The sequence below is a fragment of the Anolis carolinensis genome, chromosome 4 (genome assembly GCF_035594765.1).
Source record: "Anolis carolinensis isolate JA03-04 chromosome 4, rAnoCar3.1.pri, whole genome shotgun sequence".
Taxonomy (NCBI): Eukaryota; Metazoa; Chordata; class Lepidosauria; order Squamata; family Dactyloidae; genus Anolis; species Anolis carolinensis.
The window spans coordinates 127788714-127800458 of NC_085844.1; the positions used below are offsets into that span (position 1 = coordinate 127788714).

At 41.2% G+C, this 11745-nt stretch overlaps 1 protein-coding gene across 2 annotated transcripts in view; it reads right to left on the bottom strand.

The window, feature by feature from the left end:
- Positions 1-1836: 1836 nt before the first annotated feature.
- The window catches only part of astn1 (astrotactin 1), a 302993-nt gene continuing 293084 nt past the window's right edge, over positions 1837-11745 (bottom strand). For both annotated transcript variants that reach the window (XM_008108949.2, XM_003219851.3), the window contains exon 23: positions 1837-10221. In XM_008108949.2, the coding sequence (XP_008107156.2) occupies positions 9987-10221 (235 nt within the window). In that variant the 3' untranslated portion in view covers positions 1837-9986. The remainder of the gene's footprint in view (positions 10222-11745) is intronic.

Here is an 11745-nt window from a genome sequence, read left to right on the forward strand (position 1 = left end):
CGTGCTTTTTGCTTTGCCATGGTTGTTCATATTAGTTCATTAAAATGGGATTGTGCACATTCTTGGCCTTGATGATAAAAAAACCCCTGAGATATTCCAATGTTGGAAGTGTCCAAAGTGAGGTAGCTCTCCAGCCAGTATCACATGAACACAAAAGCTATCTCTTGTTCTGGGACTGAAGTTCCCTCATTGCCTCATTTGTCCTATTTTCACCAGTCAAAATGATGTTTTCCTTATTGGGTAATGACTGAGGCAAAGAATGTATTGAACAGTTTGGCTGTGTCTCATGACCTCTTCCGATGGGGCTTACTTTGGCAGCATATGCCAATTCAGCCGTAGTTGACCTGTGCAGCCCACCGGCTCCCATCTCATGATGAAGATGAACTTCCGGTGGGTCAACTTGAGAGGAGCTGCTGTATGTCGCTGTGGTGGCAATGCGGGAGGCTTCCTGTGTTGTACAGGAAGCAATGGAGGGAAGCTGTGAAGTCAATGGAATCAGCTTCCTGGTAAGATGGGTGATGTGGGATGTGGGGCAACGGGTTCCCCATGCCCCCAGACAGTGGTTGCTGGATTTGCCACAATGTGTGGCAATTCCGGCAGCCTGTGTGAAGAGATCATCTATCTCAGGTTAACATTACACCACCATCTTTATGCAGTAGACTTCCATTTCCTTGTTCCTTCACTGACTTTTGAACAGAATCACAAAAATGTCATTCTTTTAAAACTTTCTTGCAAGTCTGTCCTGACTTATCCCTACATGTACCTGCTATATGTATACATTTCTCTTTGACGATTTTCCCCTTCTGTTTCTTCCTCTCTTTTAAATCTAATTACATTTAAAAGTTCTTGATATATCTACCTGGGTTTCTTTCAACATTGACCAGTTCTTTTCCTCTCTGTAATATTTGCAACTGCCTTCAATATCTCACCTTGAAGAAACCCCTATGCACAATGAACTCCCTTCTGTGAGTATTTTAGACCACGTGATCTCACCTAATATTCCACCAGCTTTATTGAAATTAGATTTTTAAAGTACAGGATGCAATTTTGACTACATTTGGCTCCCTATTTCTTCTCTCACTGGTCACTCGCAGTCAAGAACCACACAATTTACGCACGTTGACTCATTTGTCTCTCTAGTTAGGATCCAATCCAAAGTAGCAGATTCTCTCATTGCCTCCTTTACCTTCAGATACAAGGTTCAGGTAATTTGTGTTTGTTGACTGGTTCAAGTAACCAGTCAACAATGGCCCCAAGAATTTCATAGGGTTTTCTTAGATAAAAAATGTTCAGAAAGTGGACCTCCCAGTTACTTCCTTTTAAATATAGCTTACAACATATGGTATTCATTGGTGGTCTCCCATCCAAGTACTAGATGGAAGCTATAATGTTAAAGCTGCTGGGTAGTAGCACTTTTAACATTAAAGCCAGTTAGAATGCCTCTCTCACATTTCATCTTCTTTGACATGGTAGGGCTCTTAACAACCCCATGAAACAGTTATTTGCTTGGACTGTTAGGAGCTTGATGTAGTAATGGCTAAAGTACATTGTTCACCCTAAAATGATGGTTCCTTGCTGAGGGGTAATGCTCAGACCAAATCAAATCTAAATTCCAAAAGAAGCTTTCAAACTGGAGGAGGAGAATGTCTAATTGAAAATGTGTCCCCATTAGTAGCTTGTCCAAACATGATTGGCTTAACACTCTAATAAAAGGAAGGGATTGAATTTGAAAGCAAAAGAAGCTACAGAATAAACAATTCATCCAACTCAGACACATAAAAATATGCCTCATTAGGCCTTAAAATATAAACAGACAATTGCGCTTTCCCAACCTCGCAAATTATTAACAACTCCATTTAATATTCATTTAAATGGTCATCTGGATTTTACAGAGTGTTACAATTATTACTTTGAAGAATTTTAAAAAAGAGTAACAATAACAATACTACTTTCCTCAACAGTGCTGCCAGATTGGCCCATCTTCAATCTACAGTAACAAAGCTTTGCATCAGAGTTGAAATTAACACCAAAGAATATAGTAAATAAGCCATCTGAAGAAGAAATTAACTGATCCAATTCTTTTCATTTTAAATAATCTAACAAGTAAAAGTTAACAATTCTTAAAACAGCTGTACAGAATCTTGAAGAAATAATATTAAACGTTATTTCAAGCATTTATTGAAATTTCTCAAATTTTCACCTTCCACGGATAGCTGTTCCTTCATCCTAATAATAGTCATATTGTGGACAAGCACATTTTTTAATGATTCCATTAGTTTTACAACATGGCAGATGTAACCATGTAAGAGAATTACCTGATATTTACCAATAATTTAGACCAAAACTTCAAAATTCTGGTACAGAGAGATTGCTTTTCAATAAACTGAAATCTCTCAAATTCTCACTTTCCTCAGATAGCTCTTCCTTCAGCCAACACCCATTCTTGAGATAAAATATCACTCAAATATTACTTTCTTGTGAAGTATATGCACATTCAGTGTCCCAACTGAAGCATGAATTGAACACCTGCAAATGGCAGACTCGATTTTTTTATTGTTGGACAGAAGAGGAAGTGGTGGGTTTCTAAGCCCCTGCAAGTGATAGTTCCATCTGCAGGAAGAAGGGAAATATAACTCAAATGGAGAAGAACACAGCAGCTGAAAAAGGAGAGAGGGCGCAATAGCAGCAACGACGACTGGAGATTTTGCTAAGGAGCAAAAAAGTTGCATTGAGAAAAGCTGTGATCCCCATTCAAATGATGATTTATGTGTCCCGCTCTTCTAGGCCAAGAACATTTATCACAACCCTCAGAAAAATTATCATAATAACACACCACACTTTTTAAAGAAAGCACTACACAATGAAGATAGCATGAATTCAGCAATGGGGGGGGGTTAAAATGCAGAAGAGCATGTTTTTAGTTTTATATTAAAATCAAGCTTGAAATACTATCAAACATAAGCACTGTTGGACTATATTGTGATGAGCAATAGAAGCAGGATGGAGTCCCATTAAGTCTACGAAGTCAGCTTTTGTTCAAGGAAGTATAATGCTTTAGAAATCCAGTTAAAGACCCCTGTAAAATCAGTAACAAGAACAAGAGAAATAATCGCGAAATTCAAGGAGGGAAGACTAGGTTGCATATCGAGCCACCTGGTTATTCAAGTTGCCATCCATGAACTCATAACTGAGTTGTCCTGCCATACTCCCTCCCACTGTTCATATCCATTGAGCTTTTTGCCAAGAAAGCTAGTTCATGTCTAGCACTGCCAAGCAGACGTATGTAGGAACAAGGAGAAGATTGTCAACAGAAGGCAAAAAGGAGGGTTGTATGAGTTTGCAGATAACTACTCAAAAGATCCACAAGTACCAGAAAGCAGAAAGGAGGGTTGTGTGAGTTTGCAGATGACTACTCAAAGATCCACAGTTACAGGTAAGCAGCCTCTTCTTCCTCCTCGTGTGAGTTTGCAGGTGATCTCTGTGGTCTCCATGGCACACATACCAAGAATAGAATACCAAGCACATCCAAGGATATAGGGACATGTCACTTCAGTATGTCTATCAGTACAAGAGTCCTCCCACTTTGATATGATGATAATATCAGTGAACATTAGTGAGTGACCATGTTGTAGATGCACATTTCCGTGGATGAACATATAGTGGATGCACACTTCCATTATATCTGTATTTTTATACGGCATTGAATGTTTGCCTCTCTATATGTTGTAAGCTGCCCGAGTCTTCACTGGGGAGATAGGGCGGGATAGAAATAAAGTCTCATTCATTCATTCATTCATGGAGAAGGCAGTGGAGGCTGCCAGTGGAGTGACTCCTGATGATATCAAGAGCTGGTTTGTGAGCCATTTTATAGTCCAAGTAAATAGCAATTTGGATCAGTGTTGGGTGAAGACAGGAATCTCCTGGGACTGGCACAGCAAATGAAGAACTTATTACAAAAATAATAGGTCCTGTCAAAGTAGAAAGCAATGGCCTACCTGACATCAAAAGATTTGAGGTGTCTGTCCTCCTCAGAGTTAAAATTGGGGGAATATGTAGGGGGTCTGTACTGCATGAAGTGAAAATTAAAAAGAGGGAAAGATGAAGCAGGCAAAGGACTGCTTGCTCTTGTGAAAGGTGAGATACAAAAGCCCTTGCAAGAAAAGACAGAGCTCCCTTGCCAACCTGGCAAAGGTTATAGCTTATAAGGAAATACATCTTAAAGGAGAAAAACTACAGATCACAATGGGCCAAGAGAACAAGTTGGAAGAGTGAAAAGCTATTGGGGGATAGGTATTGGTGAAAGATTTTACAGTAGGGTGAGACAATTATTAATAAGAATCGGGAGGTGAGAGATGAGCTGAAATGAGGGAGGAGATGGGTAATCTCATTCCCCCAGGGAGAGGCCATAGGGCAGCCAGGCTATAGGCACCGGGCATCCTTATCACGGAGGAATTTGAGGGAGCAAGACCACTCTTTAACATACCAGTAACAAGTAGATGGCCTCCATGAGGCCTATATCTTTGAGAAGTGTATCTTTGTCAGTTAGGCTATGAAGTTGAGTATGTCTAGTAGTCAGGATTGTAGAAGTGGAGATTGGGGGGAGGTCATAACTCTCATTTATGTGCAGTGGCATGCATCTTCTGATAATGATCTATTGTCTGCAGAGGAGCTGAAAAGGCCAAGTCCAGCAAGTGCCCTCCATCCTTGGCTGAGTGGTTTGAGAGCAGGCAGATGAGTGCAGCCAGGCAAGCTGACAAAGAGTGATTAGGCATGCAATTGTCTTGGCCTCAAAGTCAACCACGTGCCTTGCTGATATACTGTGTTGTGCAGAGAGCCAAGGGCCCTCTGCATGTATGGCTAAAGCTGTACTGATACAGGCCAGGTAATTGGCAATAGGAACAACCAGGGTGGCTTGGGAATATGATTTCCTAGCTGTGGAGGCAAATGTTCCCCATTTTGTTGGGAGAAGCATAATAGTTTATCCTTTTTTACAAAGGGAGCCATTTCTATAATTGTTGAATTAGAACAGGGTGCTTGAAAATAAAATTACACGAATCCTCGTGGAGTCTGCAAAGCGCCTATGGAAAGTGTGGGTTGCTAAGGAAGCTGTTTCCAGGATTACCTTACCAAGGTGAGGAAAGTGGGGTGTGGGTTGAACTCACTTGAATATGAGATCTGTAAGAGAAGTAGATACTGCCTTGATATTCAAATCTAGTGATGCCGTACATACAAGCTCATCAGTTTAGGGCTGGAGGGAGTTGGAGAGAGTGTGATATGGTCTCCTACCACGGCACCCAGAGATGTAGAAAGATTCGTGTTGGGAGGAAGTGGAGATGTAGTTCATTTCAGCACCATCTAATTCTGAAGAGGACTGTAGAATGGCAGCTGATCCAGAAATAGGACCTGGGTATTAGCCACCAGGGGTGGAGTGAGAATCAATATGCAAGCCAGAGCTATTTGTGCTGAAGTGCAAGGCTTAAGTGGGGTAGGAATGATAGGAGGAAATTTGATTCCTCTACAGGAGACTGATAGAGGACTGTGTGCAGTAGTGAAATCATAGGATATGTCATTGCAGATGTCAATAGGTAGCAAGATGCCCTAGGATGCCGGCAAGAGAAACAAGATAGATCTCAAACTAAGGAGAAAGTCCTAGGAATTGATGGAGTGAACCAAGTTGGAGATTTGTCCCAATCAGCATAATGAGAATTATAGCAATGAAAAAAATGGTCCCAAGAATGAGGCTGAGGGCTCACTCATCAATACCACGCCTTATCTTGTCTATGGATGATTCCAACCCCAATGGTTGCATGTCACACTGAACCAGTTGCTGATGAAGGACCCAAGATTTTGGGAGTTGCTTCAATTTAGAGGAAGCTTGCATGTGAATGATAAATGGCAGGAGTTTCTATTGTGTCTAGATTAGTGGTTCTCAACCGTGGGTCCCCAGATGTTTTGGCCTACAACTCCCAGAAATCCCAGGCAGTTGACCCACAGGTTGAGAACCACTAGTCTAGAAGGAAAGGATACTTCTAGAACCCCCTCTATGGAATGCAAAGCAATGACTTGGAGGTTGCCACCAGTAATGCTGTGGCTGGTTTTGTGTATCAGGAAGGATCATTATCTTCTGAAGCAGTAATTCCTGGTGAACCCTCTCCAACTCTGCCTGTTGAAGTTGGAGAATATCCAAAGAACTTTCTGGTTACAGGAAGCAATGATAAAGGATAGTGCATGCAATTGATGTGAAGCCAAGGAGCATTGTCAGAGACTACAATGGCAGAACCCAGAGTATCTGAAGGAAAATTTCTGATAGGTGCAAAAGCTGAACTAGCATGAGCAATAGTAGCTGATTTTGTCTCCCAGTTCCTTTTGTGGTTTGCCTTTTTTTGTTCTTATCTTTGTTTTCAGCCTTCTCTGGCTTTAGATTTACTGTGGGATGAGGAGGATATTGGATTTCTTGGGATAAACAGGATGGTAGAAGCCAAGGCTGTTGAAAGAAAATAATTCAATAACCTCTAGCACTAACTTAATGTTAGATACAGGGGGAACCAAATCATGTCTAGTGTGTTCTATTTGTTCCATACATAATTCTGTCTGGACACACAGAGAAACAGATGCAGACTTAAGAAGTAAACATCAGGAGGAGGTCATACAACATTGGCTGCCCAAGATGGTCACATCATTCCGTATAGTGATATGGCCCATCCTTTTTCCTATACCCTAAAAGCCAAACTAGAGGTTAGATTTACATAACATGCTCCCAACAGCATATACGTATGTGTGTTTTAAAAACTGGAATGTACCTATGGCCAATCCTTTCCCCTAGAAATCACATAGACACCAACTGTTTTGCCACTCAATGAAAAAGATGCTTAACATAGCATTGTCTCTCCCACTCCCTCCAAATTTGATTTTTAATGTCCTGATTGGTAAATTTTGCTGAACCTGGTATGCATGTGTGCACATGCATAAACACACACACACACACACACACACACACACCCCTAACATCGCAATCTTCAGTTCAGAGGGAAATTTACACAGCTCTTCGTGGCAATACCTTGGAAGTGCACACATTCAATAAGCTTCCTACTGTCAAAACATTCAAAAGAGAATCATCGGTTACCAATTGTGGTTGGGAAGACATATAAAAAGTTTTGCCATGAGGTTCCCACATGCCAGAGTTCCTTTCCCATTCAGACCAGATCAAAAGATGAAAGCTGACAACCAAGAGGCAGCTTTGTCTTCCTCAACAGCCTAAACCTCAACTGGGCCTCTGGGCTCTAACTTCATGTCCATTTCTCATATCATCACCAGCAAATTACAGCCCAGATGGGCAAAAACTGATCTGAACTCAGTTTTGCTCCAATGCTGTTTCTTCTACTGACGTTCATTAACACATGGTTCAGAATGCAGATTTCCCTAGCTCACAATTTCCCCGAGAATACTTTCTTCTCACAGAGCGCAAAGTACCAGCAAGTTTCAGGCACATACAAATTAACAGAGAATCCATAGATGGTGTACGTTGGCTTCCAGATTGTTACAGAGACTGGAGGAACATTAGGTACAGTTGACACTATATATCTCAGGTCTTCTTCCAACTGGGACATTGGTAAACACAGCAGTGTCCAAAATACTTCTCCTTTCCCATTCCAAAATGGCAGTTTTGGAAGAGAGGAGAGCAAGACACCCAGTTGTTGAGTGTCCTCTCAATTGTCATATTCACGCTGCTCTGCAATATCACACTTGCAAGGGACTCTGGCAAATACATTCCATGACATTCATTATCCATATTGAGTACTCATGTATACTGGAAAACTATACATTACCATCTGGGACACATCATGGAAGCACATACGTATCTACACTGTGGTGCAGGAACTTGCATCCACCCATAGGTCTGCTAGAGAATTGGATATGGAGATTCAGGACACATTTACACTGACATTATAGTATAGCTTGGAACCAATTTGGGAGGAAACAGTTTTGCTGTGTAGGTGATTAGATTGAACATGTCTGGAACTGGTTTGAGTCCAGGAAGATAATTACATTGAGCAGGGAATCTGATGTGCAGTTTTTTCCCCATTTCCTGCATAGATGCATATCATCTTACTGGGTACATATAGTGTGAAAAAAATGGAGAAGTGATATATTAAGAGCAGAGGTAACATACACCCCTTTGAATTTCCTTGTGGAGAGAAAAAGTGGGGTATAAATAAACATCATAATAATAATAATAATAATAATAATAATAATAATAATAATAATAATAATAATAATAAATATCCTCAATCAATTAAACACCTGTTTCTCAACCATGTAATAGGGGTGATTTTAGGCAGCTCATTTTTTATTATTTACTGCCCTTTAGGAGGAGCAGGTGTCTACAAAGCAATCCCCACTTTGAAGATCCAATTTTGCCCTGGATCTGAAATGTATGTAGATCTGCTGCAGTGCATTTTAAGGCTTGATTCAGACTTTCCTGTGACTTATTTAATGTGCACTGAAGCACAAATTGGCAATGTACGTTTTGTGGTTGCCTCAGATTCAAGCTATCTTCAAGTTGGGTTATACTGTTAGTGTAGATGGGGTCTTAGAGAAGTGTGGAAATTATTTTAAGGAGTCTCTTTTAACCCTCTGTAACCCATTAACCTTCATTTCCATCTTACCTGCTTCCATACACTGATCATTGTGAGCACTTCTTCCCCGTGTATTCCACTGAGAGCAAAAAAATCATAATTACCACTGGCACAGTTTAAATATGATGACATCTTAAACAAATTATGCAAAGGTATGATTTCAGATTTGTATGTAGCAAACCAAATATGAATGTTTTTTCTTGGTATCAAATAAGCAATTCTACCTGCGGAATGTATTCTACTGGCATTACTTGGTGACAAAAACTTCAGTTTTATTACATGCCCTAGGTTTTGTCCATGATCTTGTTTGCAGCATTCGAACCTAGGCAGGTTCCTCTACTATAGCACTGGCCAACACACATTTTGCTGCCTCAAATGTTAGCCCTGTTTCTGGGTATAATTAACCTGCTGGTTCCAAAAATGGCACCACTTTTCCCTTGTCAGCTCCAGTTTTTGAGATATAGAACACATACCATTTACCAGTCACCATCTGCTCACCCATAAAAAAACCATGATAGCCATATCTAAGAATCTTGAACTGATGAGGTCTATCCAATTTTCTGAATAACCCCACAGACAGGCTTAAAAACCAAGACACCCAGAAACATTTTTCGTTGGGCTGTGTAATGTGATCCTGCTATTTTTGTGCATTACAATGTCTCATCTGATTCTAAAATAGCCCAGTGATATATATTTCAACAATGGACTATTTATGCAGAACAGGAATGACAAGCTAGGATGTTTTAGCTACATTCTAGAAATGTTTTCTATAGTGGCATAAAAACTGGAGTGGGTTCACTATAATTAAAAGGGTCATGGAAGGGAGAATCTGACACTGTCAAAGGTACAACCACATATTTTGCAAGTCCTGTATCCCTCCTGTCTCTGTTGCTCTGTCTGCTGCCGAATTGTTCCATTTCATAAAGAGAATCCCCTATTTTGTTGGACTTGGTTATTTTGCTTTATTTCTACTGGGACTTGGGAGAGAGAATGAGCTGCCATTCTTTTACACCAACGTGAAGGACAAATGTCTCCATGTAACACACACATGCACATATACCTCCCTACACTAGGCTGAGGAATGTCTTGGCAAAATTAGAAAAGCAATTCCCCTCCCTCAACAAGTGAACAATCTCCACTGGATCCCACACAACCTGCAGATGGGAATTATGCCAAACCAGGTTAGCCGATGCAAAGAACAAAATCTTCTATCACTTTAAACACTGTCTTTAGAGATCTGCCTGGCGTGCTGAAGATCCATGTATAAAACTCACCGGACAGTCACCTACAAACTCTCTTGTCTTTCCCCTGCCCCTGATGAAGTTCTTTGACTTCATTCATTGAGTCTACTCAGTTGTCTTTGTCTCCATAGTCATTGTAGAGGACACTCAGCATTTGCTCCTCACAGGTCTTCTTGAGGTCCCGACTGAGCTCCAACCAGCTGAACCCATATGGCTTAATCTCACTGTAACGGCAGGCAAGGAATTTGAGTGACGTACGATGAAGACCAATCTTGGGCTCCTGTAAGAGGCCATGGCACCAGGCACTGAGGTCCCCAAGTTGGGAGAGGATGAGACCGGCTTTCCTACAGCAGAAAGAGGGGCAGAGAGAGGGGGGGGGTAGAGAGAGAGAGAGAGAGAGAGAGAGAGAAGAAGAAGAAGAAGAAGAAGAAGAAGAAGAAGAAGAAGGAAGAGGAGGAGGAGGAGGAGGAGGGGAGGAGGAGGAGGAGGAGGAGGAGGAGGAAGAGGAAGAGGAAGAGGAAGAAGAAGAAGAAGAAGAAGAAGAAGAAGAAAGGCAATGAACTAATAAATGGGCAGCCAGAAAGACAACATTGACTAATACACATCTTCATGTATCAAATGTTAGACGTGTTTCTGGGTATATTTGACCTCCTGATTCCAAAAACGGCACCAGTTTTCACCTGTCAGCTCTAGTTTTTGAGATACCAGTTGTCATCGTGATAACCATATCTAAGAAACTAGAGCTGGTGTGATTTATCTAATGCAATTTTCTGAATCAGTGCTCCAAGTGATCCTAGGAACGGGCTAAAAAGCAAGACACTAAGGTTTTTTTTTTTGCTGACTGTGTAATGGAAGATTAATTATGGTGAGAAAGTTGGACATGAAATTATTGAAAAGGAAAATAACATTAATACTGAAATTTAAAGAAGCCACAGAGGAAACGCAGATCCATTTTCAAACTTCTTTTCAAATTTTCTATTTAATGAGGTGCCTTTCAGGGAGTTTGTATCACTGACGAACGGTTGTGAGTAGCTTCATGAAACAGCCTTTGCATTGACTGATCAATTCAATATTTTGTTTGGTGCTCTTCCATTATCTGGGTGAAGGCCAAATGGGGGCACTAGACAGAGAAGGATAATCTATTTTACCGGGGGGGCGGGGGGGAGAGGGGTTGAGTAAAATTATTTCCTATTTTCCTGTTATTCCCCCTACTCATGTCAGTCATGTAAACAACCCTAATTTATGAACTGGGGAGGGGAAATGGCCAGCGAAAATGGAGGAAATGGTTTTTCTCCTTCAACCCATAAAATGAACTATCTTTCTCTGTCTAGCGCCCCCTTTTGACCTCCGCCCAGATAATGGAACAATAGCTTTTGTTGTCTGATTCCTTCCTTTCTATCTGGTCCCTTCTACACTGTCACTATAACCCAGGATCTGATCCCAGATTATCTGGTTATCCCAGATTATATGGCAGTGGAGACTCGTATAATCCACTTCAAAGCAGATAACCTGGGATCAGATCCTGGGATTTTTTTTTTCGTGTCAGGAGCAACTTGAGTTGCTTCTGGAGTGAGAGAATTGGCCGTTTGCAAGGACGTTGCCCAGGAGACACCTGGATGTTTTTATGTTTTTTACCATCCTTGTGGGAGGCTTCTCTCATGCCCCCGCATGGAGATGGAGCTGATAGAAGGAGCTCATCCGCACTCTCCCCGAGTGGGATTCGAAACTTGCAGCTTTCAGGTCAGCAACCCAACCTTCAAGTCACGAGGTTTTAGTCCACTACGCCACCGGGGGCTCCTAGATCCTGGGATATAAGGACATTGTAGAAGGGGCCTCATCCATGATGCATGTCCAGGACACAGTTCTAA